Source organism: Acomys minous, assembly GCF_964271855.1.
Source record: "Acomys minous genome assembly, chromosome: 1".
NCBI lineage: Eukaryota > Metazoa > Chordata > Mammalia > Rodentia > Muridae > Acomys > Acomys minous.
In genome coordinates this window covers 39,358,703-39,372,021 of record NC_140483.1, presented here as the reverse complement: position 1 = coordinate 39,372,021, position 13,319 = coordinate 39,358,703, and the positions used below count along the sequence as shown (strand labels likewise).

Genomic DNA, 13,319 nt, shown 5'->3' with positions numbered 1-13,319 from the left:
AATAGTAATTATTATAAATTACAGATAAAAGGACTGAGATGAAGAAAGGCCAGGAAACACTCAGGGTGACAGAGGCAGGTAGATCTCTATGAGTTCAAGGCCAGTGTGTTCTACAGGAGAGCCAAGGCTACACAGAAAAACCCTCTCTCAGAAGAAAACAAAACAAAACAAACTAAAAAAAAAAAAAAAACAAAACAGAAAAACAGGATGTTTCCACTAAGAGCTGTTGTGAAATGGTCATAACATTTGCAAAGTCACATATAGTCCTTCATTCCGTCCTTGGTCAGTGGATACAGACGGCTCCCATTTAGACCATAACATCACCATCTAAATAGACGTGACATCGGTGTCTGTATCACTCTACAAAGCATGACATGGGACCACCCCCACCCCCTCACCCCACCCCATCCCACCACCCCCCTCCTCCATCACATGGCCAGAGCATGTGAAAAGTTTAGAGAAACCTGAGTAATACACAGAGACTCCGTATGAGGGCGTCTAAGGGATGTGCACACAGAATAGGTGAAGGGAACCTTTGCTCCTTTGCTCTCTTCTACCCTTAGATGGAGAAGGGTTCAAGCACAGTGCCAAGGTGCCCTAGCAATTACCCAGTCTCTAGAACACAACCTCTCAGGTAATAAAGAGAGTTCCCACACTGACTATCAACAGCACAGACAAAATGTGCTTGGAAGGAAGGGAGGGAGGGAACGAAGGAAGGAGGAATAAAGGGAGGGAGCGAGGGTAGGAGAGAGGGAGGGAGGGAGGGAGGGAGGGAGGAAATCTAAAATACTTAAATATCTTGCATCAGCTGTTCCCCATTGTTAATTCATAAAAATACACCTTTTCATTTATCAAATCAAGGAGCAGTTAAGAAAGGACGCAAGAAAAATGGGAAGATTACTTTAAATACCTTATTTTATTTATTTGTGGGGTCGGGGATAGGGAGAAGGCTCAGCAGGGAGCGGTACCTGCCACCAAGTCTACGGACCTCAGCTCAGTCTCTGGGACCCACAAGGGAGAGAACCAACTTCCACTCCTTGTCCTCTGATCTATATACACACGCTATTGTGCTTACACATGCACAGGGACACAAAATGAATTTAAAATGTAAAAAAAAAAAAAAAATTGAATCTCTTTGAGACAAGATCTTATATATTTCAGGTTGGCCTTGAAGCTGTCACATGGCTGACGATAAGCTTCTGATCTTCCTGACTCTGCCTCTCCTGGTTTATAAGGTATTGGCAACTGAACAGTCTACCAACTGAGGCATATTCCCAGCCCTACACTATCCTCTTGAAAACCAAGGAGTGAAATGTTCCCGCCTCAAGTACAGAGACTAAAGTTAGAGCTGTTCAGCTTTAATCAAATTTGCAAAGTAGCTGGGTATGCTAGTGTACACCCATAATCTCAACACTGGGGAGGTAGAGGAAGGAGAGTCAGGAGTTCAAGGTCACCCTCAGCGACATTAAGTGGGCCACTTCAGCCTTTGCCTCAAACAAACAAACCCTAAATTAAAGTGTGTATTTGTTTGTAAAGGTTACACCTGGGATATATTTTTAAGTGGAAAGGAACAAATGAACAAATGATGTCCAGGCAATGGGGCGGGAAATGTTTTTTTTTTCAATTATAGATAACACACAGGAGAATGGCATAAAGTCTAGGTACCCATCTGACGACTCACTTGGGTAATTTTCATAGTAAGACAGGACAGCTGGCTCCCCGGCCATCCTGTGAGAGAGCCTACCTGTAGCACAGGGCTGTTGTCAAAGTTGTAGGCACTCGGCCTTCCTTCCAGGGTTGAAAAGGCCACGTTGCCCCCAGTGAGGGGGGAAATGTCACTGAATTCATCTGTACACAAGGCCTGCTGCTCGTCCCCACCTGTCCTGATGAAGCCGCGGTTGGCCTTTGAGTACGTGTTCTCACAAGAGCCACTGTAGTACTGGTAAGGGATCCAGGGCCCGTCTTCCCGAGTGCGCTTATAAATGGCGAAGCTCTCCGGACGGCTGGTGTGGAACTTGAGGCGCACATAAGTGATGTCAAATGCCTTCCCTATGGGACAAAGACAGCAAAGTTCTTAAGTCATGTGGATGAGGTTTTTTTTTTTTAATGCTCACTATTCCTAACCAGGTTTGGGGCTTGATGAAGAGGAGGCCAGCACTAGACCAGGACACTCAACACGGTGGTTGGGTCCAGTGTGCTGTTCTAAACCTGGAAAGTGCACATTTCCCCACAAAGTAAAGTTCTGTTGGGTTAACACAGGCCATGAAAACTTGTGGTACTAGTACTAATGCATTTTAAAATAAAACTAAATTAAAAGCTCACTTGTTCTGAATGCTGGTACTTCAATGAAAGCTTAAGTAAACTTTTTTTTTTTAACCTGAGGACTTTTAAAATGGATCTTCTGAATACTTTCAATACATTCAAAACCTTACTATTTATCTTTTTGTTTGTTTGTTTGTTTGTTTGTTTCTGAGACAGTGTTTCTCTGTGTAAGAGCATTGGCTGTCCTGGACTTGCTTTGTAGACCAGGCTAGTCTTGAACTCACAGAGATCCACCTGCCTCTGCCTCCCAAGTGCTGGGATTAAAGGCGTGCGCCACTGCACCTAGCTCAAGCCTTACTATCACTATTTACTAGCTGGAGCGCTTCTCTGGGTGTGCAAAGGCCATCCTCAGAACTATTCTCCTATCTGCCCTAGCGAGGAGGACAGTGTTTGAGATGTGAGCAGGAACGGAGGGAAATCCACATTCAGAAGCTCAGCAAAGGGACATAAAAGAGAGGAAGGCTGTATCTGAAGAGAACACATGAGAAGTAACCTCAGCAGCCAAGGGCAGGAGGAGGAGGGAGTCCCGGCTGCCTGCCCTCCAGGAGGAGAGTCACTGGGTCAGGAAGGTCCCTGCACAGCCAGAACGTGGCCCAAGGTTGGGGTGGCATGACTTCAGATGCTACGAAACTATTTAATCCCCATCAGTGCTCTCATTAGGCCTATCCATTACAACACTCCTGCTTTACGACTTCTGTGCTATACCAGAGACACTTGGTGACCACAGTTGGGTCAACGAATATTGGTTGAGCTGAACTCCGCACTGAACCCTGTGGGACACACTAGGAACCCCACCCCAACCCCAAGTGCATCACCTCTTAGAATAAACCACCCTGACCTTCTCCTACGCAGAACAGGGACCCTTGCTTGCCCTCCCAGGTGCTAGGGCAGAGTCCTCCCCTGTGAGTCCAGGCCATATCCTCCAGCCCAGCTTTATTGACACATTAAGCTGAAGCATGTATGAAGAATGTGGAACTGGGCAGCATGGGGCCCGTGCTCAGGCCTGGCTCCTTTACTTAACAGCTGTCTGGTTTCTGCTGTGGCAGTTGCTCTTTTGTAAAGATGAGGCCCATCCTGCCCACCCACTCTTGCGTATCCTCGACCCATTATAAAGATCTGTGAAGTGTAAAGCAAAATTATAATGGAGTTTATGAAGAAAAGTCTTGAACCAAGGGCTTGGACCTATTCAGACAAGGACCTAACAGCCCCAGGGAATACTTAGTAAGTACATTCACCAGAGAACACTCCACAAATACAGATCTCCCTAAGGTACAGCATAGTGCTTTTCCTGACAGGTCACACACTACAGTTTATACAGCTTTGGTGAAAAGAACCATTGTCACTGCTAAGTATATTAAAAAAAAAAAAAAAGGCAAGCTATCACTTCAGAATGAGGATGAGACTGTTGTGTAGCCATGGCATTACAGAAACTTATTATCCAAGACATTCCAACCAGGCACACAGTTGACTCTGCACAGAAGCAACGGCTTGGGATGCTCAAAGGCTTACACATTACCTTGCTCTTCTTCTCTCCCTACCGTCCTGACATCTCAGTGCTTTTTAGCAGCCTGACCTATAGCCAATATCTTCTGAAATAAGTCTGCACACAGGCCACTCATTACGTCTACAGCAGCCAAACACCCAGAGAGTTACATTGCCTTCGGTAAGCTCTGAGCCTTGCTGACTTCCCAGCTGAGCTATCTCTCAGCCTCACTTCAGAGCAGCCTTTCTCGCCACTGGCCACAGAGCAGAGGGAAGGGGCTCTGTAATGTATGTGCTCAGACAGCCACACACACTGCCCCCAGAGTCACACTCTAACCACTGTGGGCACAGGAGTGCAGATCTTCCTGTTAGTCCTATCACAAGAGTGGAACATCATACCTGGGCGTAGACAAAAGCCAGCTAGTCTAGGTTTGTGGGGTGTTTCCTGAGAGAAGTGGCATCTACTTATCTACTTCCAAGACCAAGAAACTTAGAAGCTTAGAATTAGTGAAACAAACAGTGGCTTTGCTGAAGAAATGGCATGTATGAAAGTAAGGTGATGACCAGAGTTGACTTTATGACCAGTGTAGAGATCAGAAGAGGTAGGAATGAAGGACAACTTTGTTGTTGTTGTTGTTTGTCGTTTGTTTTTGTTTTGTTTTGTACTGAGACAGGGTCTCCTTACACAGACTTGGCTGTCCTGGAACTCACAATATATAGACCACACTGGCCTCCAACTCAGAGATTTGCCTACATCTGCCTCCTGGAGTTTGAGGGTTAAAGGTGGGTACCACCATGCCCTGCCCAAAGGACATGTTCCTTAAGATGAGCAATAGTGCAGGAGAGATGACAAGCTAAACATGAAACAGCGACAGTAAACTACAGAGATGTGAGTGGGCCTAGAGTGAAGTGCAAGGAGCCAACATCAAGAGGCGTAGCAGGCGACAGAGTGGATCGGACGTTGCTTTAAAAGACTTCCTCTACTTGTATCCCCTCTACTTCCTCATCAAAGTAGCTGCTTCTCATCCCATGAAGTGGAAGACTAGGACCAACACTGTATTTTCCAGTGTAAAAGCCACCAACTAGAAAACGGTTTCATTCACTGAAACAGCAGAAGGTAACCAGGGCTATGAAAGTGGGGGGGGGGGGGTTGGGTGCATCTCAGATACTCTAGATCTGAAGTACCTGCAAGTCACCTAGACAAGAGGAAATCTCTATAATGGAACAGGATGTGAGTGGTCTGAAGGACCAGAGGATAGCTAAGTTAGTCATAAAGTCTTAGGATCCCTTAGCATGTAGATATCTAAGCTTTAAGGAACTGGTAGAGACCAATGAGCAAGTGTGTTGCATTAAGAGCCACTTTTCATGATCACCCTGAGGAACAATGACGTTGAGAGCACAGATTAGATGAGATGACAAAGCACCCAATGCAGCAGTGACCAGGGAGGGTAGGAACCAGGAAAACAAACTCTGGGCTGGGGAGATGTCTAAGTTGGTAAAAGTGCCTTCTACACAAGTTCAGAGCCCCAGGGCACTCACAAAAAGCTGGGTGTGACTGTGCACATATAATCCTGGTAAAAGTGGGAACAGGAGGATGCCTGGGGGTTGTGGCCACTTAGTCCAGCCTACCAGTGAGTTCCGGGTTCAGTGAAAGACTCAGGCTCAAAGAAGAAGGTGGAGAGGCTGGAGAGGTGGCCCGGGCATTTTAAGAGCACTTCCAGCAGGCCTGAATTGGGTTCCCATATGGCTTACAACCGCCAGCTCCAGGCCAACTGACGTCTCTTCTGGCTTCCTCGGGCATCCACACACATGTGGCATACATTCACACAGACACAATGTTTAAAAAAAGAAAAGAAAAGTGATTGAGGAGAACACCTGATATCAACCGTGGGCACGCTTACATGTGCAGACACTAACCTGCAAGGGTTCCCCCAACTACAAACATGGATGAACACATGCACACACATACAAACCTGCTAAGAGTCAAGTGCCAACTAAGACAATGCCTAAAAAACTGTCCACTGGCAGCAAGCCACAAAGTCCACTGTGCTTAAGGAGTTCCAGGGGCAGGGACGATGGCTCTGGGGTGGACAGTGGAGCAGAGCAGGGGGTGTGGTCATCCTGTTAAGCACAGTGTGAAGAAGAGCAGCAGGAGGGGAGGATCCTGGGGGTACGGGTCTCTGAAGCAGGCTTTTCCCTTGTGGGGGGTTTTAGGTAAGAGTGAAGAGCACATATTTAATGCCGCGGTGGGTGCTGCAGTCCACAGAGAGGAAGATTCAGGCTGGGAAGCAAAATCAGGATTCAGTGCTAGCTGGGGTTGAGGGTAAGGGTGGGAATGGGGGACTGACCGGCCTCCTAGCTCTGTCTACTCTGTCAAGCCACTCTGTGGGGGATAAAACTGGAAGAGCTCTGATAACGCTTTCCCTGCGTAGTCACCATCAAGGATGCTTGCTCTCTGGGTAGGAGGCAAAGCCGGCTGGGGAGGCTGAGTGGGAGACAGCTGAACAACTCAGAAACTTTACTTTTTAAGATGTATTTATTACTGTTGCGTGTGAGCAGTGAGTGTGGGAACGCCTGAGGAGGTCGGAGGACACCATTTGGGAGCCAGTGCTCTCCTCCCACACCAGGATCCAGGCACTGAACTCAGGTTATCAGGCTAGTAAAGCAAGCACTTTTACACACTGAACCATTTTGCTAGCCCACTTCAATGGGCACACTTGTGGACCAGTCTCCCCACCCCCATCCCTTCTGTTCCCCTAAAAAAAAAAAAAAAGGTAGCTTTATTGGCCAATGACTGGCCACTGAAGTGAAAGATCACAGCCTTATACAGTTATTTCTGTAGACATTATTTCCTCCAGAAGTCTAGAGCGCCCTTCTTAATGATGTACCTGAAGAACAAAGAGACAAGAAACTGCAAGTTGCTTCGAGGAATTTGGAATCTAGTTTGGACAACAGATCCGGTGTGGTGAGGCAACCCTACAATCCTGAACTCAGGATGAGGCATGAAAACCCTGTGTGGGATCAGCCTGGGCTACATAGGAGGACCCTGTGCCCCAAACTAAGGGTGTGGCTGTGGCTCTGTGGTGTAACAACCCCCTTACCCTGCAAAGGCCCTGGGCTCGATCCCCAGCAACACACACACACACACACACACACACACACACACACACACACACACACGCAGCACACAGATCAAGACACGGAACGGAGGAGCCAGGGTGTACAATCGGCTGTTAACTGAAATCATGATGACCACGAATGGTTGAGAACCGGAAAACTAGAGCTAGTGTGCTCCATTTGAGAGCTTCCGTGTCCGTCTGTCTCTCTCTTCCTCCTGCCTGCCCTCCCTCCAGCTCACCACACTTCCTGACTCACACTGGCCCATCCTATAATCCCACAGTGGCGAACTAGGAATCAATTGATTGGTAGGTGGGAAGAAAACACGTCCAGGTTCTCTGATTTCCAGGCCCTGACTCTGCCATCCTATCATGTCATCATGGGATCAGGCGACACTAAACAGTATGGCTTTAGGGAACAGAAGCCAGGTCAAATGACTGAGGACATACTAAGCACAATTCTAGATACATCATCTCCTGTTCAGGCATAAAATGACAGACCATGGATACACACACACATATACACACACTACAGAAAATACTTAGCTTCCTAGTGTTCTCCTGCCCCTCTGCCCCCCTGCCACATTCCTTCCTTAAAACAAAAACAAAACAAAACAAAAACCTCAAGTGCAGATGTTTAGAATGGAACACTCAAAATTAATTAACATTTTCTGCTCTGGATTCTACAGTCCATGCTGGCTGAAGGAATGAGAGGAGGAAGGGGCTGCCACACTTCCAGCAGGGCCAAGCCAAGGAATTCTCTCCAGCCTCCTACGTGGTGAAGTATTTCTAATCTCTCTGAGTAGGGAGCCGCTCTTCCTGTCTTAGAGCTGGATGTGAGCACTGACTGCTGGAAACAGAAGCGTCTCTCTGTTATGTGCAGTTCAGAAGAATTCCATGAGGACCTTGTGAAACAAGTGCCTTTACATATAGGGATGAATGACAATGGCCGTACAGAACTTTCCAGCACTCCAAAATGCCCTCCACGGCTTGAATCAGAACAAACCCAGTTCCCTCTAAGGAACCAAATTGGGCGCGACTGGTCCGCTGTTGTACTTACAGGCTAACTGTAGAAATCAGAAAATGAACACTCTCCCTCAAGTCAGACTTAGGAGGGTGACACTAAGAAAGTTGTAGAACAAAGCCAGTTAGAGCTGATGTATGTTTAGGCTACTGACTAGGGCTCTCCAAACAGTTAGCACAAACAGGGGACGCAGAAAGCAACTGTTTGAAAATGTTCTCAGGGTTGTTAGCGTGGAGTTCCCAGGCCGACATGTCCAGCTGCATCCCAGCTGCCACTGTTCTACCTCAGAGACGACCACACAAACAGAGCCACACCAACCCAGGCAGCCCAGAGCCAAGTCAGCGCTGGGTTGGGGATCCTCAGGCCGACCTAGACTAGAAAGCACTGGAACACCTAAGCACGCCCAGGATGTGCCAAGGTGACTGAAATGAGGTCAGTCCTGAGGGAAGAGCTGTGTGCTTTCAAACAGAACGTTGAAAGACAGAGGGGGTGGGGAAGAGAAGCGAGGCAGCTCACTTCTTTCCCTTACATTTCAGGGACCGTCCATGGTCTTGCCCTTTTATCAATCAGCCAAACGCCACCAGAAAAGGGGCACAGACCCTCAGAAAGTACATTGAAATGACTACAACTTACAAATGAGGAGAATCACCTTTACAGTTTTCTAGCTAATAGTAACTGTCAACTAAACTTGCTGTAGCAGATACAATGGAGCTTTCCAGTGTTTCCCCTCCAATGCACGGCCCAGCCTTCAGCAGTCCTGTTCCCCCAGTGTGAGGTACAAGCACTTGCTTTCACATGTGTGCCATATTATGGCACAGACACGCCAAATGCAGAGCCAGATCTCTTTTGTAAAAGCTAGAAAGAGTCTACACATCAAAAGCTATTTATAAAAATGACTGTATGGGTCAGCGTGGAGCTAAAAAGAAGAAGAAAATCTCACAATGCATCATACTTGAAAAGCTCCATAAAGCATCATACTTGAGGTTTTGGTAAAGGACAAAATCTACCCCCTCTACCGTGTGGTACTATCAGGCTGCTACCCCAAAGCAGTAAACTTTGGAAAAAACCACAACATTCTCCAGCAAACCGAAAGACCAAGCTAACGTGACTCAACCTGGCTATTAAACATGGCCGTGGTTCAGTCACTGTGTGGACAGACAGAATTCCTAACTAAGGCTAGAACGGTCAGGCATGTTTGAAAGTTCATTTTACATAGGTGCAAATCCTCATTAGAGTTGCAAAACTTCAGATAAACTTGTCCTAATCTGGGTACCTCTGCCACCTCAGGTTGTTCGGCACCAAAAGAGATAAGATTACCAAGTGCAACTGCAAGCCAAGAGCTGGGAACATGGCTTATTAACCGAGCCTCGTGCTTGCAAGGCTAACACAAGCCCTGATTCAGGCTAGTGGGTCACGACATGCCTGAAATCCTTGAGCTCACTAAAGGAATGAGGCTGGCCTTTCCTCCCACTCATCCACACTCAAGGAAAAAAAAAATCTACTCACTCTGCTAAGCCAAGTTCTAGCTGTGGGAACTGACTGATGCGAGGGAGGCAGACAGAGAGGGCAGAAAGTAAGCAAAGAGGCAGTGATGCACGCTACGGTGCAGAAGTAAAGCTGTTTAAACATGTACAACTGCGGGACAGAGGGTACCAGAATGTGGGGGAAGCTCTTTACTGCTCTGTTAATCTAATCTGCACAGAAGGGTGAATATTGGTAAAAGAAAATATCCGACTGTAAAAAACGGTTCCAGTATCCAAAGATAGCAGTGTGGTACAGACCAAGACCAACTCTAATAAGCCCCTCCCCCATAACACACAGAGCCACAGAAGGCTAAATAGCACGGCTTGATTCCTCCATCAACTATTTACAAAGTAAATTACCCCAAAGCTCACAGTGACAAACTACTGAGACATTTGGTAAGAATTCCTTTGACTGGTTTTTTTCTGCAGCTCCTAATGAGCACACCCCCTTCCTACTCCCCATGAGCACGCTGTACTTGTATCTCTCCTCAGTAGGATAAATCCCTATAGAACCATATATGGCTAATTATAAAATGGCTTTCTCGGTTTTCATGGTTGCGTATTAATTTCTTACCACAGCTACTTACCCATCAGGTCAAAGTTGACAGCCCCTCGCTCGTCCTGAGGATCACATAGATCCAAATCCTTCCATTCACTCAACAAACACTCAACTTCCATTCAGATATTTACTGAACATTAGTATGTGCCAGCGAGTCAATATTCTAAGTGTGAGGCCACAGCAGAAAATAAGATACATATGGTGCCAAACACATGAAGCTTACAGTCTAGTAGGTAGCAGGGTTTGGCAAGAGATGGAATAAAAAAATATATAAAATAAAATAAAAAGAATGATTGGACTGAAGGGATGATGGCTCAGTCAATGCTTGCCACTGGGTCCTTAAACTTAAGGACCTGAGTTTGATCTCTAGCACCCACATAAAAGGCTAAACAGGCACGTGGCCACAGAATCCCTGTGCAGTGAAGGCACTGTGACTTGTGACCCCTGTGACTAGCTGGCTAGCCTAGCCCAGTCCAAGAGTCCCAGATCCCAGGGAGGGACCCTGTCTCAAAAATCAAAGTGTACGTCTCCTCAGGAATGGTCTCTGATGGTGAATTCCAGCACGTTGTACACACGTGCACAAACATGAGCACTCACACATAAGCACACACACAATGTTATATGCCACATGATCAAGAGTATGGAGGGAGGAATGCTATCTAACATTGCGCTATCAAGTGACCCCACTGACATGGGTATGGTGACACTGCAGCAGGTGGCTGAGGAGCAATGCACATGGCCGGAGCCTGCAAGCTTTAGGGAGTGGTCAGGAGGTCCGTGTAAGGTAGAAAGTATTAGGGGCCTCACAGGTCTTTGTGAGTCATTGAGAAGACCTGGCTCTTACCACAAATGTGAAAATCAACTGGAGAACTCTGTACACAAAAGCACATGCTCTGCCACTTTTCAATGTTATTTATCTATGTTTTGTGTGTGTGTGTGTGTGTGTGAGAGAGAGAGAGAGAGAGAGAGAGAGAGAGAGAGAGGGAGATTTCAGGCATATGCATACCACGTAGAGGTCAGAGGACAATTTTGGGGGTCTGGGGGGCTCCATTCTAAGTTGGTAAGCTTATGTACAAGTGGCCGTGGCCACTGAGCTACCTTCCTAGCCGCTGGCTGCTATTTCTGAAGACTCACTTGGGCTACTTACTGTACTGGCAAAACACTATCTATCTGAGATGGAAAAATAAAAAAACAGCCGGGTGTGGTGACGCACACCTTTAATTCCACTACTAGGGAGGCAGAGACAGGAGGACCTCTGTGAGTTTGAGGCCAACCTAGTCCACAAAGAGAGTTCTAGGACAGCCAGGGCTACACAGAGAAACTCTGTCTCAAAAAAACAAAACAAAAAAAGAAGAAGAAAAGGGAAAAAGCTGGTGGGGGAGGGGCTGCAATAACCTAGGCAAGAGATGACGACAGCCTGGTCTAAGGTGGCAGTAGTCAGATTGTAGACATATTCTAAGGGGTAAATAGATGAATTTTGCTGACTGGCAGTCTATGACGCATTAGCTTTGGCTTAGGCAATTCAAAAGACAAAGCTGGCCATTTATTGAAACAATTGCAGGGTTAGACTGAGGAAGCTGGGAGCTTGGTATGGATGTGCGTTTGAGATGCCTATGAGACACCTACACAGAAACGCCAAGTGAGCGCTTAAGAAAAGCCTGGAGCTAGGCTCTAACTCCATGGTAGAACACTCTCCTGGCATGTATGGGGCCCGGGTTCAAACCCCACAGGCAAAATGTCTGTAAATAAACAAATATGAGGACAGGTGGACACTGGGACTTGGGACACAACAACATTCAGATATGAGGGAAATGAGGACCCAGCAAAGAAGACTCATGAGAAATAACTAGGAAAGAGACTTTTTCTGTTTTGAGATTATAATATATTACATAAATTTTTCCCCTTTCCCTTTCCTCCCTTTAAACTCTCCCTCGCTCTCTTTCAAATTACAGGCTCTTTTTTCATTAATTGCTATTTCATCGTATGTGTATGTGTTCCTAAATATATGTAAATTCATAAGTACACCCTGCTCAGTCTCTATAAAGTTACTTGTTTGTAAATGGTTTTGGGGCTGACCATTTGGGTAACCAGTTGGCATGTTTTCAATAAGAAACCAGCTGAGTCAAGTATTCCTGAAAGGTCAAGAAAGATGACGATTGAGCACTGGCCACATATTTCACAACCTGGACGTCTCTGCTATCTTGACAATCAGTTTGGTAGAATGTTAGTTAAAAACAAGAAGGAATGTTGGGTTGGGTTGGGTTGGGTGGAGTGGGCCGGTTGGGGAATGGAGCCAACTAATAAGGGTGATTTCCAAGCAGTTTTGTTATATTAAAAAAAAAAAAAAGTAGCTAGATAGGAAGAGAGAACTAAGAACAAACTTCCTTTTAAAAATTAATATTTGGCCAGGCACAGTGGTGCACACCTGTAATCCCAGCAGAGGGAGGTGGATTTCTGGTGAGTTTGAGGCCAGCCTGGTCTATATACAAAGCAAGTCAAGGACAGCCAAGGCTACACAGAGAAACCTTGTCTCGAAAAACCATAAATAATAAATAACATATTTGCGTGCGTGCATGCGTGCGTGTCTGTTTGTCTGTCAGTGGACAACTCAGGGGTTGGTTCTCACCTTCCACTATGTGTGTCCCAAAGAGCAAGCACCTCTACCCTCTGAGTCATCTCCTTCGTCCAGAAACTGCTTATGCTAAGGGTAGAAGATGGCGTGCGTATCTTGTGCTGATGTGATGACTACATGGCTGGAGTTTCTTCAGGGAACAGGAAGTTTTCTGGTGGCACAGACGGACTAGAGTGAGTCCAATAGACTCGCTTTGGCCTAGAGGGAAGCCCACTGCAGACAGCATTACCCAAGATTTCCGAGAGAGAAAGAGGGACTAACAGACATTCCAGGATCACTATGAGTGACTTAAAAAAAAAAATTTATTGTGTAACTATGTGCACTTTGTGTGTGCAAAAGCCCTTGGGCATCAGAAGATAGTTGTGAGTCAACATTTGGGTGCTAGAAAAAAAATCCAGATCCTCTGCAAGAACAGAATGTGCTCTGAACACCGAGGCAAACAGTTCAAAACCTACAGGATCTCCAGAGAGCCCTGTCCCGTCCCATCCAGCCTGGGCCTAGGCTTTCCTGCTACATATCCTAGCCATGAGTAAGGCACCGGACTGGCAATAAATATCACCAAGAAAACTTTGGATAAGAGCAAATAAATTCTTAAGTCTTATTTCTAAAAATTTCATTTTACAACCAAAAATTTTATTTCTTTTTTATTTCTTTAAGACAC

The 13,319-nt window shown here is 46.2% G+C and overlaps 1 protein-coding gene and 1 long non-coding RNA gene across 2 annotated transcripts in view; one reads left to right on the top strand and one right to left on the bottom strand.

Annotated features, from left to right (window-relative positions):
• LOC311603478 overlaps window positions 1-13,319 on the top strand; it is a 239,519-nt gene that overhangs the window by 22,715 nt on the left and 203,485 nt on the right. The window lies entirely within an intron of this gene.
• The window catches only part of LAMC1 (laminin subunit gamma 1), a gene marked incomplete at its 5' end in the record, with an annotated part of 119,063 nt that overhangs the window by 42,433 nt on the left and 63,311 nt on the right, over window positions 1-13,319 (bottom strand). Inside the window, one exon of the mRNA XM_084792375.1 lies at window positions 1,745-2,049. Coding sequence (XP_084648501.1) covers window positions 1,745-2,049 — 305 coding nt within the window. The remainder of the gene's footprint in view (window positions 1-1,744; window positions 2,050-13,319) is intronic.